The sequence below is a fragment of the Caretta caretta genome, chromosome 21, assembly GCF_965140235.1.
Source record: "Caretta caretta isolate rCarCar2 chromosome 21, rCarCar1.hap1, whole genome shotgun sequence".
NCBI classification, from domain to species: Eukaryota; Metazoa; Chordata; order Testudines; family Cheloniidae; genus Caretta; species Caretta caretta.
Window position 1 is genome coordinate 14,952,785 of NC_134226.1, and position 16,799 is coordinate 14,969,583.

The 16,799-nt window shown below is 52.7% G+C and overlaps 1 protein-coding gene across 4 annotated transcripts in view; it reads right to left on the reverse strand.

Moving 5' to 3' along the window:
- The window catches only part of LGR6 (leucine rich repeat containing G protein-coupled receptor 6), a 203,903-nt gene that overhangs the window by 103,353 nt on the left and 83,751 nt on the right, over positions 1-16,799 (reverse strand). For all 4 annotated transcript variants that reach the window (XM_075121912.1, XM_048826916.2, XM_048826917.2 and 1 more), the window contains one exon: positions 10,763-10,834. In XM_075121912.1, the coding sequence (XP_074978013.1) occupies positions 10,763-10,834 (72 nt within the window). The remainder of the gene's footprint in view (positions 1-10,762; positions 10,835-16,799) is intronic.

Here is a 16,799-nt window from a genome sequence, read left to right on the forward strand (position 1 = left end):
AAACAGGATGGAGGCCGGAGGCGGGGGGGGAGGCGCACAGGGTGGGAATTCCTCTGCCAACCTAAGCCATGTGCCTTCCTTCTTTTTAGTGTGAACCTCAGTGACCATGACAGCGAACGGCCAGATCCTTGACCCTAGTGGCTCCTCAGCCCTGCCTCAGTGGCACAAACCAGCTGGAAAGCTGCCTTAAAGGGGCCTCTATTGATTGCCCCCGGCAGAGGGGGTGTAGAGCCAGAGAAGGAGGTCACAGAGAGGCCAGGAGGAGTGGCGGGCAGAGTACTAGATCCTCAAGCTACATGGTGTTCCATAAGGCCTGTTGCAATGGGCATGAAACTTAGAGCTACCCTGAGGCTGCTCTATGTCTCAGCCCTGGGCCAGTCCAGAATCAAGGGAACAGGGAGGTGGCTTACAGCCACCTTTCCTTCATGCCCTTCAGCCATGCTGATTGCAAAGTAGCAGCTAAAGATGCTGGTAGCTAAAGTGCCAGGATCTGCTATGGGAACTGCAGCATTTTCTAGCTTAACTGATGACAATGTTTCTGAGGACAGGTTAACTCTTGGTAACTGCACCTTCAAACGGGGTTCCTGGCACTCTGCTTTCTAACGGACCTCTCATCGGCCCAGGGCCCCAGTGTGCAATAAAGACGCTCAGTGCAGGGTGCAAGCTCGTGTGCGTATACACGCACACACAAGGTAGGCAAAAACTGTAACCTGTTGTGAGCTTTGCGCCCATAACTCATTCAGGAGACTTTATTTCTGCAGTAAATAAGATTCAGCATGCAAAGGGCAAGTGGACGACCCCAAATCTGTGCAGAATGGAGGTAACGTTGAGTCTGAAATGAACAGCGTGGCACACAGGAGACAGGTGCTCCCTAGCACACGGGAGAGCGTGGTTGCTGGGGAAGTGAAACACGCACAAGCTGGGATGCCTTTGCCCCTCAGATAGTGCTCCAGTTACTATTGTATATATTCAGCCTCCGACCTTAGACTCTAACCTCTGTGGGTAGGTCTACACTGCAAAAAAACAAAACCAGTGGCAGCAAGCCTCAGAGGCCAGGTCTACAGACTCAGGCTGGTGGGTCTTGCAGGATGGGACTAAAAAAGTAGGATAGACGTTCTGGCTCAGGCTGGTGTGCAGGCTCTGAGACCTGGCGAGGGGGGTGGATCTCAGAACCCAGCGCCAGCCTGAGGGGGAACGTCGACTCTGTTCTTTTTAGCCTCCTAGCGCAAGCCCGAGTCTGTAGACCGGGGCTCTGAGACTTGCTGCCATGGTTTGGGGTCCTTTTTTTGCAATGTACAGGTACCCTGAGTCACAACAGCCTCGCCCATTCAATTGTGGTCATGCAATAGCGGCCCTAGGGCAGGAAACATTTTCTCCCCACCATGCCGAGCAGCTGAGGGAACACGAACAAGAGTGGCACAGCCATTTGGCGCCCCTAGAAGTTGTCCCCCACCTGCCTCTGGAACCAACCTGGTGGCAAGGGGGCTGAAGTTTTGGCTTTCACAATGATTCTGGTGTGAGGGCATCACTAAGCAATGCCCCGGCTGCCTCTTTGCTCATGCGAGTTGTGCAGCTGGTGGGCTCAGCATCTTTGTGGTCGCTCGGGTAAGCTCTTTGTTGCCTTCATGGACATTTGCAGACTAAGGGACTTTGTAATGAAGCCTGCCACCTACCACTGGCAGCAGTCAGCCAGCAGCTAGCCAGCCTAGAGTAAGGTGGGGTGAGCTGTGCCTGTCTGGCTTAGAGAGGTTTCTCTCTCGCTCTGGTTCTTGTGTGTTATTCTGAATTCTAAGAACTAAAGCAGTGTTACATTGCAACCTTCCAGCAAAAGGATTTACGCTTTTATCTAGTTTCTCTCTTGCAATCCACGGCCATAACACTGGCGTGACACGAGGTACGTGTTGAAACAAATCTTGCTGTCCCGCTTCCTTTGCATCCGTCATAGCAGAGTCGAAACTTCCAGCCCCGTGTTCGCTGCTGTCTGAAAAGTCTTGGGCCCAGAGCCTCAAAGGCATTTAGGTGCTAACTCCCATTGAAATCAAGGTCGCCAAGCTCACCCTGACAGTGAGGCCACACACAGCTGGTCATGGGCTCCCTCGGCCTGTCGTTCCTCACTTGTCATGTTCTGCAATAGCATCTGCTCGCCTGGAAGTTCTGCTGTTGTGTTTTCTGTACAATAGGATCTTCTTTGCCAGGCGCTGTAGCCCCCACCCTTGCTGGGGCGAGCACGTGGCAAGGTCTTTGACCCTCTGCCTATGAGCAATGACGCAAAAGAGCTATTTGCCTGCCCGTGGCATAGTTGGCTGTTAAGTTGCAGTTCCTCGCTGAAAAGTGCAAAACTGAGCACTTCTTATTTATTAGCCCTGCTCCCCCGCAGGGAGGGGATCCAGAGTCTTGCAAGTCAAAGACACTTTTACTGCTTTGAGCTGTGTCATCCGAGATAGACCCATGTGCAGGGCAATATCCACTGTGAGCGGTAGCCGAGAGAAAAAGGGGCACAGAGATGGTACAGAAACCGAGTCACAGAGATGCGCCATGAGGTAGTGAGAATTAAATCCCGGTCTCCTCGGGCCCAGACTGGCACCCTAACCCCTGGGACATCCTTCCTCCCCAGGGAGCACCACTGCCCAGCAGCTGTTTAAACTCTTTCTGCCCCTGCTCCGATCGGCTCGGTGGACGGCGCCCAGCCTTCTCTAGGGGTATTTCCTAGTGGCAATGATTTAGTTGGGGATTAGTCCTGCTTTGAGCAGCGGGTGGGACTAGATGACCTCCTGGAGGTCCCTTCCTACCCTGATATTCTATGAATTCCAAGAGCTCACAACCCAGATTTTTAGCCTGGGATTTAAACATGAGCATCCCCCTGTTAATCATACTAAGCCTGGCTAGTTGCAGCTCAGGTTGGGTCCCCCCCGGCCCATTTTACACACGGGGAAACCGTGGCCCAGAGAAGGGAAGGCCCTAAGGAAGGCAGCAGCAGAGCAGAGCTCAGACCTCAGCAGCACCCGGGTCCAGCAGCACCCATCAGTCCACTGTGGCTTTTGGGACGGCTGCTCCCTGCCTGACTATCCCACCTCTCCCAGCCCCTGGGGGCAGTGGGGTGCTCCCCACTTCGTGTGGGGCTGCACAAAGGAAGGTGTGGATTGGCGCCAATGCCACTATCCGCGCTGAGAGCCACATGGATCTCTGGTGTAAATGGAGGGAGTGCAGCCCCCTAGTGACTGCACCATCGTCTGCACTGCAGGGGGCGGTGCCATGGAGACGGGACAGCACTTGGGCTCTCAACTGAGGCTGCTGGCCACAGACGGACCCTGTGGCTCTCTGGCTCCCAGACTTGTCCAGCGTCACCACCAGGGGTCCCCCTAACTCTTGCAAGGGCCAGCGGAAGGCACCGTGCCCCTTTCCCTTAAAGTGGGGTGACCAGATGTCCCGTTTTTAAAGGCACAGTCCCGTTTTTTGGGGACTTTTTCTTATGTAGGGGCTGATTACCCCCACCCCCGTCCCGTTTTTTCACAGTTGCTATCTGGTAACCCTACCCTTAAGGGCACCGTGCGGCGTGAGCTGCATGCAAGCCAGCGAGTATTCCAGGCAGGCCAGGGTGTGCGTAACCTGGGGCCTGGGAAGGGGGAGGTAGGGCTGGTCTATGGGGCTGATCCAAGCCTTCCTCTGATAATGTCTTCACCGTTTCATCTTGCTTGATCATTAAAAACAATAAAGGGAAAGGGTGAGATCAAGGGCGGCACACCCACCACCCCAGGCAAGGGGGGGGGGCAGGGGAAATGTTATTTCAAGAGGGAGCATTGATTCGTGGCTCCTGGGGAAAGCTGTTCATTTCATAACAGGCATGTCCTCCCATGCTGCCCCCCCCCGCTGCGGCCTCCTGCGCCAAACTGACTCCCTGACACCCTCCAAATCCCACCTCGAGGCCTCCTAACCCTCTCTCTCCCGCCTCCCATCCTATGCCCTGTGCTTCTCTGTACACAGCTGCTCTCCCCAGGACACCTGCCGTCTGCGCCTCACTCCCCGCCGCCTCTAGAGGGGCTCCCCCCTGCCCGCTTAGCTTGCAACTGCGCACGCGCTGCAGACTGATGGGCCAGGGCTGCTCCTGGAGGAATCAGAAATTTCTCTGCCCTATAAATGAGGGCCTGATTCTCACTGACACCCAGGAGTGCTGGAACCATTTGTATAGTGGGGGTGCTGAGAGCCATTGAACCAAACTGTAAATGCGGTATATACTGGGAACCACTTCAAGCCAGGGGGTGCTGCAGCATCCCTAGTTCCAGCACCATGGCTCCTTCAAGCAGGAAGGCCCCTTTACACTGCCAGACTGGTGTGAATGAGAATCAGGCCAATGAATCATTAGGGACAGGGCGGGAGGGGGGTCTGATGCCTGAGGATTCTCCACTGGGGCCGGAGTCTCCTCCCATGTTGGTGTAAAGCAGGAGTAATTCTGCTAACATCCGTCTCCCTCTGCCAGGCACCTGATGCACCAGCAATGCAGCCACAAACAGCAGCCAGGGAGTCTCGGCAAACCTGGCCCTGGGGGAGGATTTTGCATCCACTTTGCACTAGGCTGAGTGACCCCACATGGTACCAGTGGGGGGAGAATCAGTCCCATGGACTTCAGTGGAGTCGCTCCTGCTCTACCCCGGTGCAAGAGGATGCATAGCTCATTTCCCCCTGGGTCGTTCACCTGTTAGAACCCAGCTCAGAGCGAAAGCTGCTCCCCACGGGTAGGGGGCAGGCTGTGTGAAAGGCTAGAGGCCGTGACCTGTTCCCAGGGGCCTTGCAAAGCCACTCACAAAAATGGGTGAATGGAGGCTTAGCGCTTCTCTGACTTTGCTGAAGCGTGATGGCCGAGAGCTCTGAGTAGGTGGAGGGGAGGGAATCTGGCACAGACACATCTTTAATGTTCCTGGCCTACAGAGAAGTGCGATAGAAATCCTCTTGCTGGAAGATTGCAACATAACACTACTTTATTTCTCAGAATTCAGACTAAATACACAAGAACAGAGAGAGATAAAGCAGGCTGCTCCCTGAGGCAGTGAGGCACAACTAACCCTCTTTCCCAAGGCTGCTTGTCTGGAGAACGGACTGCTGCTAGGCCCAGGTTTCATGCTTCCCTATAGAGCCTCCTACCTTGCAAGCAGGACAAGGAAAAAAGACACTGAGCATCTAAAGTGACAGCCTACCATGTCAATAGTTTTCAATACATCAAACTTCAGCAGAATGAAATTCACCTCAAACAACTACACACATTAAAGTATTTCTAGGGCAGCTCAGGCCCTGGGATGCCGGTTGTGCCTGGATTGCTGGTGCCTTTGGACAGCTCATGCCTGTTGATATCTATAATCGAATCTCTGGGTATCACCTCCTTATATCAGAGGAGACCAGACGGAGATGTGTGCCTGGCACTTGGAGCAGAAGGCAGTGCGGTTTGAGAAGGTCCAGTGTTTCTGTGGGGGACTGTTCCTCAGTCTGCGTCTGGCCCTCTTGAAAGCTCTGTCTCCTGCTGGGATGAGTTTTTCCCCTTGTGATAGAAAGTTCTGTTGAACCTGGGCAGCGGAACTTACGCACTGTTGCGATCCCAGAGCTTTACACAATCCTTTAGATTCAATGGCCCAGATCCAGGGTGAGTCTTGACAAGGACTGAGCCCTTGAGCTTGACTCGCTGATCTATGGGAAGCCCAGGTAGTCCGGGAAGGACAGAGGCATTGTGCTCATGGTGGCAAAGCCATGTGTAACCGAGGCCAGGACATTGTCTGATAGGACAGGTGCGAAAGCTACCCAATCAAAGGGAAGTCTTTTCACACCAACTTCGCACACATGCAGGTGACTCCACAAGCACTGAATATGGCCCAATAGCCCAGTGAAATGATTCCTCTGTCCCTTTGGGTTGGGGGGGAGAGGAGGGGGGGCCAGGGGGGCCCTCTCTTGCTGTCCTCATTCAGTGGCGCAGTGCTTTGGGGCATTACACCAAGGATCAGAGTAGCTGGCTCAGAATAGGCTTCATGGCAGGGAGTGTGATGCAGAAATCAAGTGGCAAGGGGAGCTGAGAGCTCTCACGGCCGGAGCGAGGGTTGGGTATTAGGGCGCCAGAGTTCTAGTCACAGCTCTGCCACTGACTCACTGTGCGACCTCAGGCAAATCACTTCAGAGGAACTGCCACCCTGGATCAGACCCAACGCCCAGCTACTCCCATCTTGCGTCTCTGACAGTTATCAGCTTCAAAGGAAGGTTTAAGAACCCCACCATAAGGAGGTGTGTGATAATTGGCCCTTCCTATAAATCTTTCTTCAGTCCCCGTGCCTCAGTTTCCCCATCCATAAAATGGCAAAACTGATACCTTACTAGTGTCTAGCAGCCCCTGCCAAGATTGGGGCCCCATTGCAGTAGGTGCTGCACAGACCCAGAGAAGGATTATGTCTACACTTCATACAACCTGGGCTCAGACTCAGGTTTAAGCCCAAACCCTGCTACTGTCCACACACAAAGCCTTCTAACACGTACCAGAAGTCTCTCAGGACACAGGCCTGGGGATTTGCCCTGGATACAGGTCTGAGCCCACGTCCCACTGTGGCACAGATTCAAGCCTGCTCATTTTGCATTGGGGACATAGCAGAAGCCCAGATCACCAGGCTCACGTTCGGAGAGTCCGCCAATGATATCCCACAATCCCTTATGCCTGTGTGTCCTGGCCCTTCCATTCCCATTTGGTTCCCAGGCATCGGAAGAAACCTCCTGGTTCAAATACAGCTGCTCGGCCTTTAACCTTCTCTTTCCACGTGGCCTGCTCAACTGGAAACAGAGCTAACCCTATCGTGTGTTAGCTACACCCAGCACTTAAGAGACAGCCCTAGCACCTGATGCCCTGCTAGCTGGTCAGAGGAACCCAGCCTGGTCAATCTGTGCTGTGAGGCGAGCAAGACACAGACCTTCAGCAGGAACATAAGAAATGAGCCTGTCTACGCAGAGATATCAAAGACGCTGGGAACCACTGGACCGGTGATCAATGCTGGGAGAGGGACAAGCACCTGGGGGCCACTTACTGCAGGATACATGTCTACACTGGAAAACAGTGTGTTCTTAACATGACAGTGAAGACAGGACATCAATCATCATCATGTTCCTGTTACGCCTCTGGCATTTAGGGCCGTGACAATGCTCTCCCACTGTCTGTTTCCAGCAAGTCTTTCAATGGTTCCTCAGCGGTGACTCCACAGTTCTTTGCCATGTTGTTTTCGGGTGGCCTCGTTTTTGCGTGCCTTCAGGTGTCCATCTTATCGCTACTCTGGTGATGGAATCCATTTCTGTCTGAGGCATTGACTGATCCATCTCCAACACCTCCTGGCAATTATGGTGCTCAGATCCTCTTGGCTGCACTGTGTGAACAGATCTTGGCTGGAGATTGTTCTAGGCCAAAAAGATAAGGAGGATTTTTCTGAGGCAGGTTTTATGGAGTGAAGACAGTTTGGACATGGCATACACTCTCATTCCCCAGCATTCTGCACTATAAAGTAGTGTTGAAAGTATGCCGCTCTGATAAATCTTGAGTTTGGTTTCGGTGTTGTATTTGGATGATTTCCAGATTGTATTTAAGCTCCTGAAGGTGTTCCTGGATTTATTGATTTTGTTCCAGACGTCCTGGCTTGTTCCACCATCCTGGCTGAGGGTGCTGCCCAAGTATGTGAATGTTTCTACATTGGTGAGAACACGATCCTCTAGCTGTATTGGTGATGGTGAGGCAATATTGAAGGTCATGATCTCTGTCTTATTGCGGTTGATTGTCAGTCCAATGCACTGAGTCGAGTTGTTTTTTCTTGTGTATGGTGTTGGGTATGTGGTAGGAGAGTGACATCATCTGCGAAGTCCAGGTCTTCAAGGGATAAGAAGAGACAGGACAACTTGGCTTTTAACTCGGGTTAGCAGCTCAAGTTCAATCCTAGGCTGCCCTATGGGGTAGCAACTCAAGTTCAAGCCTAAGTTGCTGAGATGGGGAACGGAGGCACAGGGAGGCTAATTGACTAACCCAAGGTCACAGGGGGATTCTCTGGCACTTTGACTAGGCAGAACAAGGATTTGAACCAGGGTCTCACATTCCAGGCGACTGCTCTAACTACTGGGTTGGAGCAAAATAACCAGCTGAGCCAAAAGCTCCCCACATCCAGCAGGGTTTGAAACTAAGTGCCTGGAAAGATTCCTTCAGCCTGGACTCACCCCAGAGGGGGTGGGTCTCATGGAGCCAGCTAGCCGTCTCTCCCCCCCCCCCCCACCCCCAAGGAACCTCTGCCTCCCAGCCAGATCCAGAAGCTTCCCTCCATACACGACTGCAGCCCCGGCGACCCACGTGGGGTTTAAGGGGGTGTCTTGTCCCCCAGGGAGCTGGGCATTCCCTACAGCTGCATAGACAGCAACCAGCTGGCATCTTTCCTATGATGGAGGTGGCAGAGGTGGGTGGGGATTTTAATCCTCTCTTCGCCTTCTCCCACATGGGCTCTCTGCAAGAGGGTGGAGGTGCTCGTCAGATATCGTCCCGGGGGGGCGCGGGGGTGACCTTGTCAGTGCTGGATTGGGGGGCTGGGGGTGAGAAGAGCAAACTGCAGCCGCCATGCCCAGGCAAATGGAGCCCAAGGTACGGAAAGTCTTGGTCTGAAGGATGCACCTTCAGGTTGTCAGCGCCCCCTTCTGGGCTGCAGGGGAGACTGCATGGCCCCATGGCTTTAACATGCGTGGGGCCTCCTGGGTTGCATCAAGCCTGGATTCGCCTCCTCACACAGTCCCCCTCGGTCCCTGGCCTGGGTGCTGCAAAGCAGGGCCCCACGCGGCTGCATGCTGGGCCTGTGCTGAGAGCTAGCCCTGAGGTCTTGTTCCATAAGGCGGGGAGGGATCCTAGCAAAAGAAATGGCCAGTGTCGGCATGAAGAGCTAGAATTAGCCTTCGCTCCCTGCCTCAACGGCAGAGGAATACAGCGATGCAGATGGCAGCCTTGGAGTAAGCGTTTGGAGGATCCAGTCCCCATGTGCATTTCCCTTCCTCGCCTCTCTGCCTGAGGCCCCAGCCTGGCATCTCCCGGGGATTGTCACAGGACATGGGTGTCACAATCTGTGCTGGTGTCTGGAGAGGCAGAGCTGGCTCCCCATTAGCCTGCAGGGGGCGCTGTGCAAACTCAGGAAGTAACACATCCTTCCTAGGATGTTCCTACATTCTGCGTCCACAGCTGGCTGGGAGTCAGTCAAATATAAATGGTTGAAAAGAGGCTTTCAAAACCCAAAAAGAAAAGGAGTACTTGTGGCACCTTAGAGACTAACCAATTTATTTGAGCATGAGCTTTCGTGAGCCACAGCTCACTTCATCAGATGTGTACCGTGGAAACTGCAGCAGCTTTCCTGGAGTAGAAAGTTCCCCTTGTTGAAACTGGGTGGATGAGCTGCGGTTTTTCCTCAGTTCCTTTGATACGTTGCCTAATGCAGGCTATGGATAAAGAAGCATCTGATTGCTAAGCCCAGAGATTTAGGGCAGAATTCATACTTTATATCTTCAGAAGACCTAGTAAACAGGGCTGCACTCTCTAATCCTGGGAGCAGGTTTGTACCTGCTCGCTTCGTATAAACCATGCCGGTTGCGCTGATTTCACAGTGCGGTCGAGTTCAAAACATCGCCTCCGGGGTGAAACGTTTATTGCAGGAGAGATGTTCAGAAGTGTTTGTCGAGAGAAGAGAGGGACAGGCAGCTGGATAGCAGAGCAGAGGCTGTGCCGGACCCTCTCAGAGCAGCAAAGAGTCAGGCATATTCCAGTCTGGGAAGACCCCATCTCTGCAGTGATGCATTCTACCCTGTGAATTTGGTAACCTCTGTCCATCTGTCTCTGCCCACTGGGCCATCCCTAGCCCCACACCCCTTCCCATTGGGAGGGCTTGGGTGATTGGCTGCGAGGAGACCCAGCAGGGGTTTTCTGGGTCTTGATGTTGCACTGAGGATGAGGGGGAAGAAGGCTGTCTTGTGCCAGAAAGATGCTGGCTAGGGATTGCTAGGCCTCTTTCTCAGAGAGACAAGGCCAGGTAAGAGGGAGCAGGGTGTGATGTGGGGCTGAGGAAAGTTTACAGAACCTGTGAAGAAGTTACAAAGTACAGACAAATCACACAAGCATCTGACGCAGTGGGTACTCAGGCAAAACTCCCCTGCGTAAGGATCTCAGGACTGGGCCAGTCTCTGGTTCCCGGGCAGTATCGTGATCCAGGGGCACACATCGTGGAGCTGAGCTGCAGCGTGGCAATCTACTCTATACAAGGTCACGCAACAGATCAGGACTTGAGCCAGGTTCTCCCCCATCCCAGGCTACTGCTCGAACCACCGAGTAACCCTTCCTCTCTGAACACCGCAAGCTGGGTCAGAGCAAACAACGAGCTAAGCCAAAAGTTCCCCACAGCCAGGGTTTGAAACAGAGCCCAGAAAGGTTCCTTCCGCCTGGACTCGCCCCAGGGCGGGGAATCTCTCTATTCTTGTACAATCCTGCAGAACACACAGAAAACGGTGCAGACAGGAGCTGTGACCCCCAGCAGGACAGAGCCCCCAGCATGCCCTGGAGCTGCCACAGGATCATTTGGCTGGGCACTTTAACCCATGTGGATTCAGAAACTGGTAACTGGATGCCTTGTGGCTTGGCAGCTGCCTCTGAACGGAGCAAAGTCCCACGTCATGTGTGACCCCCTGGGACAATGGCCCTGCAAGAGTGCAACGGCAATGCCTGGGGAAACGCAGTACTTACAGGATCTTCAGGCTGTAGAGGCCACAAAAGGCTTCTCCTGGGATCTGGGAGAGCTGGTTTCCAGAGAGGCGCCTGCAAAAAAGAGGAGCCAGTGTCACATCAACATCTCTGTAATGCCGGTGCTGTGTCAGGGGACACTTAATAACTTGCATCTCATGCCTCTTGCTACAGCCTAGGAGAAGACTGTGGATACGACTGAATACTGAACGAAAAGGAGGACTTGTGGCACCTTAGAGACTAACCAATTTATTTGAGCATGAGCTTTCGTGAGCTACAGCTCACTTCATCGGATGCATACCGTGGAAACTGCAGCAGACTTTATATACACACAGAGAATATGAAACAATACCTCCTCCCACCCCACTGTCCTGCTGGTAATAGCTTATCTAAACTGATCATCAAGTTGGACCTGGATTTGTGCTGGAAATGGCCCAACTTGATGATCACTTTAGATAAGCTATTACCAGCAGGACAGTGGGGTGGGAGGAGGTATTGTTTCATATTCTCTGTGTGTATATAAAGTCTGCTGCAGTTTCCACGGTATGCATCCGATGAAGTGAGCTGTAGCTCACGAAAGCTCATGCTCAAATAAATTGGTTAGTCTCTAAGGTGCCACAAGTCCTCCTGTTCTTTTTGCGAATACAGACTAACACGGCTGTTACTCTGAAACCTGTCTGAATGCTGAACGTGAGACTCGCGCTCAGTACCCCGTTCATTAGTGTTCCCCTCTAGTGGCTAACCCATGTGAGGGGATAATGGCCTTCTACTACTGCTGCCGGCTAATGGTGAGGGAGGCTCATGCTTCTAGCAGGGAAGGACCCAAACTCAGTCCCCAGTGATAACCCATGGCTGGGGCCATTCCATGCCCCACTGGGAGAGGACTCTGCACTACAGCCACTAAGGCAGGAGAGAGGAAATGAGGCTTGTCTCTGCCATTGTAAGAGGCCTTGACTCTTTTTCCTCCATAAAGATAGCCACTAACCGTGACTGCAAGGAGAAACCCGGCTTTGCTGGCCTAAAAGCTGGTAGCGATGGCAGAGCAGTGTGGGAACGACCCCCCCTTGCTAGGACACAGAGACCATGCTGCTGCTGGGGTTATTCTCCCCTCTGTTCCTATACCCTCTTTTGCCACTCTCTCTGCCCTGGCTGGCACCTGCCTGTTAGCATGCCCCCACTGCTTTGCCAGACTGCGCAGGTTTAATGCTTTCCCCATAGGTCAGTCTCTCCAAACCCCTGCTCATTGGGGTCTCGCCTCTTTGAACGCCTTCCAATTTATCACCATCACTGTCGAAGCACTGAGCAGAGCCACGAGTTCATAGCCAGCTCCAAACTCCTCCAGAGCTCAGGGGGGTTTGGGTGCCCTGGATCACACCCATTGCCACAGGAGACTTTGAGTGAATAAGCAACAGGATAGAGACTAATGCAGAAAATATCATGATGCCACCACATAAATCCATGGTGTGCCCACACTGGAATACTGTCCACAGTTCTGGTCGCCCATCTTAAAAAAGGTATTCGAATTAGAGAAGGGCAACAAAAATTATTAGGGGCACGGAACAGCTTCCGTCCGAGAAGAGATTAAAGAGACTGGGACGTTGCAGCTTGGAAGAGAGAAGGGGGGAGATGACAGAGGTCTATAAAATCACGACTGGTCTGGAGAAAAAAGTGCTGTTTACCCCTTCACATCACACAAGAATCAAGGGTCACACAATGAAATTATTAGGCAACAGGTTTAAAACAAGCATAAGGAAGTACTTCACACAATACACCGTCAACCTGTGGAACTCATTGCCAGGGGATGTTATGAAAGGCCAAAAGTATAACTGGGTTCAAAAAAAGGGAGTTCGATCAGGTCATGGAGGATAGCTCCAGCAATGGCTATAAGCCAAGATGGTCAGGGATGCAACCCCATGTTCTAGGTGTCTCTAAACCTCTGACTGCCAGAAGCTGGGACTGGACGGCATGGGATGGATCGCTCAATAATTGCCCTGTTCTCTTCATTTCCTCTGAAATATCTGGCACCAGCCACTGTTGGAAGACAGGATACTGGGCTAGATGGACCATTGATTTGACCCAGGATGGCCACTCTTATGTTCTTAGAGGAAGACAGGGTTCAGAGACAGGTGACAAGAATGATCGGGGCAGGGAAAAACTCCCACATGAGGAGAGACAGTAACGACTGAGATGGTTACCTTAGCGGAGAGGTGAATGAAAAGGGGGCACAGTAAAGGAATACAAAGTGGCAAACGCTCTGCAGAAGGGAGAGCGGGAGCGTCTGTCATCTCACAACATGGGAGCAAGGGGACATGACATCAAAAGGTGGCAAAGTCAAAACCAATAAAAGAAACCCTTTTTCACACAATGTGGATTGGCCTGTGGAACTAACTGCCACAAGATGTCATTGAGGCCACAATCTCAGTAAAATTCAAAGAGGGTCCATCTGGGTATATTTCACTTAAATCAATGCCCTGCCCTTGCTAGGGCCTGGGGCATTGCTGGCACCTCAGTCCCTCCTATTCTTTGCCTGTAGCACACAATAGTTGAGTCTTCTGAGGGCTGTAAAACGTTAGACTAATTCTGGTGGTGGGGCTTGGTGTGGGGTGGCAGGGTGGGGCTGGTGGCCTGTGCGATACAGGAGGTCAGATCTGGTGGTCCCTTCTGGCCTTAAACTCTATGACTCCGTTCACATGGATTTTGGCCTTTTGGTTTTTCGAGGGAAATTCTAGCATTTACGTAGAGCCCTCCCCCACTCCTCTGCTCCATTCTCTGAGCAGTTCTAATTGTTACAGTCACTTTTACAGATGGTGACAGGCACAGAGAGGACACGTGACCTTCCCATGATCACATGGGGGCTCTGTCAGAGCCAAGATCCGAAGCCAGATCTCCTGAGCCTAAACCCAATGCCTTGGCCACAAGGCCCTGCCTCCTTGGTATTGCTTGCCGGTGCCTGATGCCAGCACACTGGAGCAGCATCACCAGCTCCATGTGTTCAACAATCCTGAGCTGGGTCTCCCAAAAATCATGAAATTAGTTTTTAAAATCTCCGGATTTTAAAGCTAATCACTGCAGTCACATTTTCAAGCTCTGTTCTGCAACCATGAGGTCTAGAAACTTACTTTTATTTTTAAGGAAACCGGTGATCCTCATTTATTCACATGACTCTAGGAGCTGGGGCTTTAACATGAAATCCCATGAGACTCATGAGACATGGCAGCACATCCATGGCAGTGGTGCCACACAATGGCTGGGGGTGAAGGGCTTTCACAGGTCCTCCCGATGCCCTCGTCAGGTGTAAAACTCAGCCACCAGTACCTGAGATCGGGCATAGGTATGATAGGGGATGTAGGAATTAAAAAACTGGCAAGAAATCCAGTTCCTTTTTTAAAGACGTGGGTGTGAACTGGGTGCTAACTGACAAATTCATTTCAGAAGCTGCCACGTATATTTCAGCGAGTGTTTTGAAAAAGGCCAAAGACTGTGGGCTGTAGGACGCTTCTGGGATCGGCACCAGGCATGCCCACTCACCGCTGGCCATGCGCGGTTGTGCTGGTCCCAGCCCCAACTCAACCCCCTGCCCCACCGCTGGAATCCAAAATTGCTCCCATAATTAGGCCTCCGACAGCATAAATAGCACAGGGTTGTCTCTTTAATGTGCGGGCGCAGGCCGGAACCTGCCTCTTCGCAGTACGTCGGCTGCCTGGCAAGCCGGGCTGTTTGTCATCGGGGAGTGCGATTGGGTGAAACTGCTCCCTTTAACGGCCGATTTCCACCTGGGGAGAGGATGGCGGGGGGAGGAGACTACGGGGGGAGGGGGGAGAAGCTTCCAGAGCTGCCGCCCCTGGCTAGTTTAAACAGCCACCACACAAAACCAGAGGCAATGCTGGTTCCTGCACCAGGAATCTTGGGGGTTCCCCTGCAGGTGAAGAGAGGATGCATGGGGGGGGGGGGGCATTCGAACAGCAGCCAGTTCTCAGGTAGATTGGAATGTACCAGATACATGAGAGAGGGAGAAATAGAAGGCTGCTCTGAAATGGGCTGGGGGGGGCGTGAGGATGTCCTGCAATGGATGAAAGGGGACATGTCCCCTCTGCACCCCTGGCTCTGCAGTTGGGGTTTTAAAAAGGAGAGTCAAAATGGGTTAGACTGCTGCATGCCCTTATTCAACAGTATGCTTCTGGGCTTTTACATATGCAGAGGTGCTGTTCTGTATGCACGCACAGGTGTCGAGTGTGTCTGCACGTGTGTTTACAGGCATCCGTGCGCAGGCTGGTCAGCCTGTGGGTGCGCACACATCACAATGGGGTGCGTGCATACTTTTGTGGCTGTGTATGTGTCCATGGCTGTGGATACGGATGTGCTACCTTCTCCCAGACTGTGCCCCACCTTGCTGGGCCCCCCAGCAGGGTGACCCAGAGCAGAGCCCTGCAGTCCCTTCCCTCCCAGGCTAAGCTTGTAAGGGGGCACTTGGATCTGAACCAAGGACCATGTGATCCGCAGTCAAACACTCTATCACTGAGCTACACGCCCATGACAGGGCCAGGTAGGGGCTTGCACATGTCACACTCAGCAGCAAGGATGCTTGAGGGGGGCAAGAGTCGGGGAGGTTTCTGGGGAAGAAGCCACCCACACCAGCTGGCAGTGTCCTATTCACCCCATGGTGGGGAGAGTTATGGGGGGTAATAAATCAGGAGCGGGGGGGGGAGAGCTGGCTGTCCTGTTCCTTGTCATTAGCTTCTTTGGCCATTTAACGTGGCACACCCGAGACAATGATCCCCCTGTGCCCATGGTGCTGCATTTCCATGCTAATTGTCAATCAGCAGCCTCCTCCCTGCTGAACTCCCCCTTCCCTTCCAAGCTCTCTTGAAGGTCACCCCCCTGGTGGGCAGATTCCTTCCATTAAATGCATCCTTGGAAGCCAAAATACCATGAAGTTCAAGCAGATGGAGCCTCTCCCCTTTGCTTTCATTTAGAGGGGAGACGACTCCTCTCACAGTGATGCTGACAATGGCAGCTAATTCGGGACCAGAGGCCCCCTCTCCTCGCAGTATTACAGTTCACCCCTTCCCCACAGGAGACTGGAACCATATTTCCAAGCAGCCCATGAAACCCGAGCTAGGGAATTCACCCCCCTGGGAGCACGAATGGGAAACTGCTCTCCTTGGAAGGGGTGTCAGTCCACTCCACGAAGATAAGCTAGGGCTATCTCCACTCCAGCTCCAGACCTCAGACACCCCCACATCTGTTTGGGGTATGCAGGGCTAGGGCTCAGGCCCTTCTCGCTAAGGGACAAGCTCGACTCTGCTATCTCCTCTGGAGACACCAGAGCTCCCATCATTGCAGATCAGAGTCAGGAAGTGGTGAGGGGTCTGCTGCAGTGGTAACTGCTGAGAGGCGTGGTAAAGGCAGGCAGAGGGGTGGCAGCAGCATCCTGCAGGGCTGGCTCATTCCCTGAAGCCAAGTAATGTTTGCCACCCAGAGATTCTTTCCATAGGCACCGACCTTCATAGGAAGCCCACCCATCCCCACCCACCTATTGTCTCTCATTCAGCATCTGGATATCGACTCCTGCCAACCTCCATCATGTTTTCAAACAAGAACCTCCGTGCTTTCCCCCAGGCTGCCCCTCACGCTCGGGATAAAGAGCCACAAAGCCACCTCATTCTCCTCCTGCAAAATCCTTTTCAGAACTCTCCTTGGCTGTGATGCCTATAAGCCACTTGATGACAAGCTGTCTCTCTCTAGTTCTCTGATCTGGCTGGTGGGTGTGTTTCTAATGTACCTATCCCTTCGTGTCAGTACCAAGGCCGGGCTGAACCTATGGCTGACCAGTATGGCCCCCCAAACCGAAAAAGGTCAAATAGTTCGGTTTGAACCAAACTTGAAGTGTTTTTGGTATTTCTCACCAAAATGGAAAGCTCCAAACATTTCCTTTCAAGTCAAACAGCTTTTCGTTCGACCTTGGATAAATTCCTTTTTTTAGTTTTTCAGTTCATTTTTTTCAAGCATTTTTCACCTTTTTGGGGTTTTTTTAATTAGC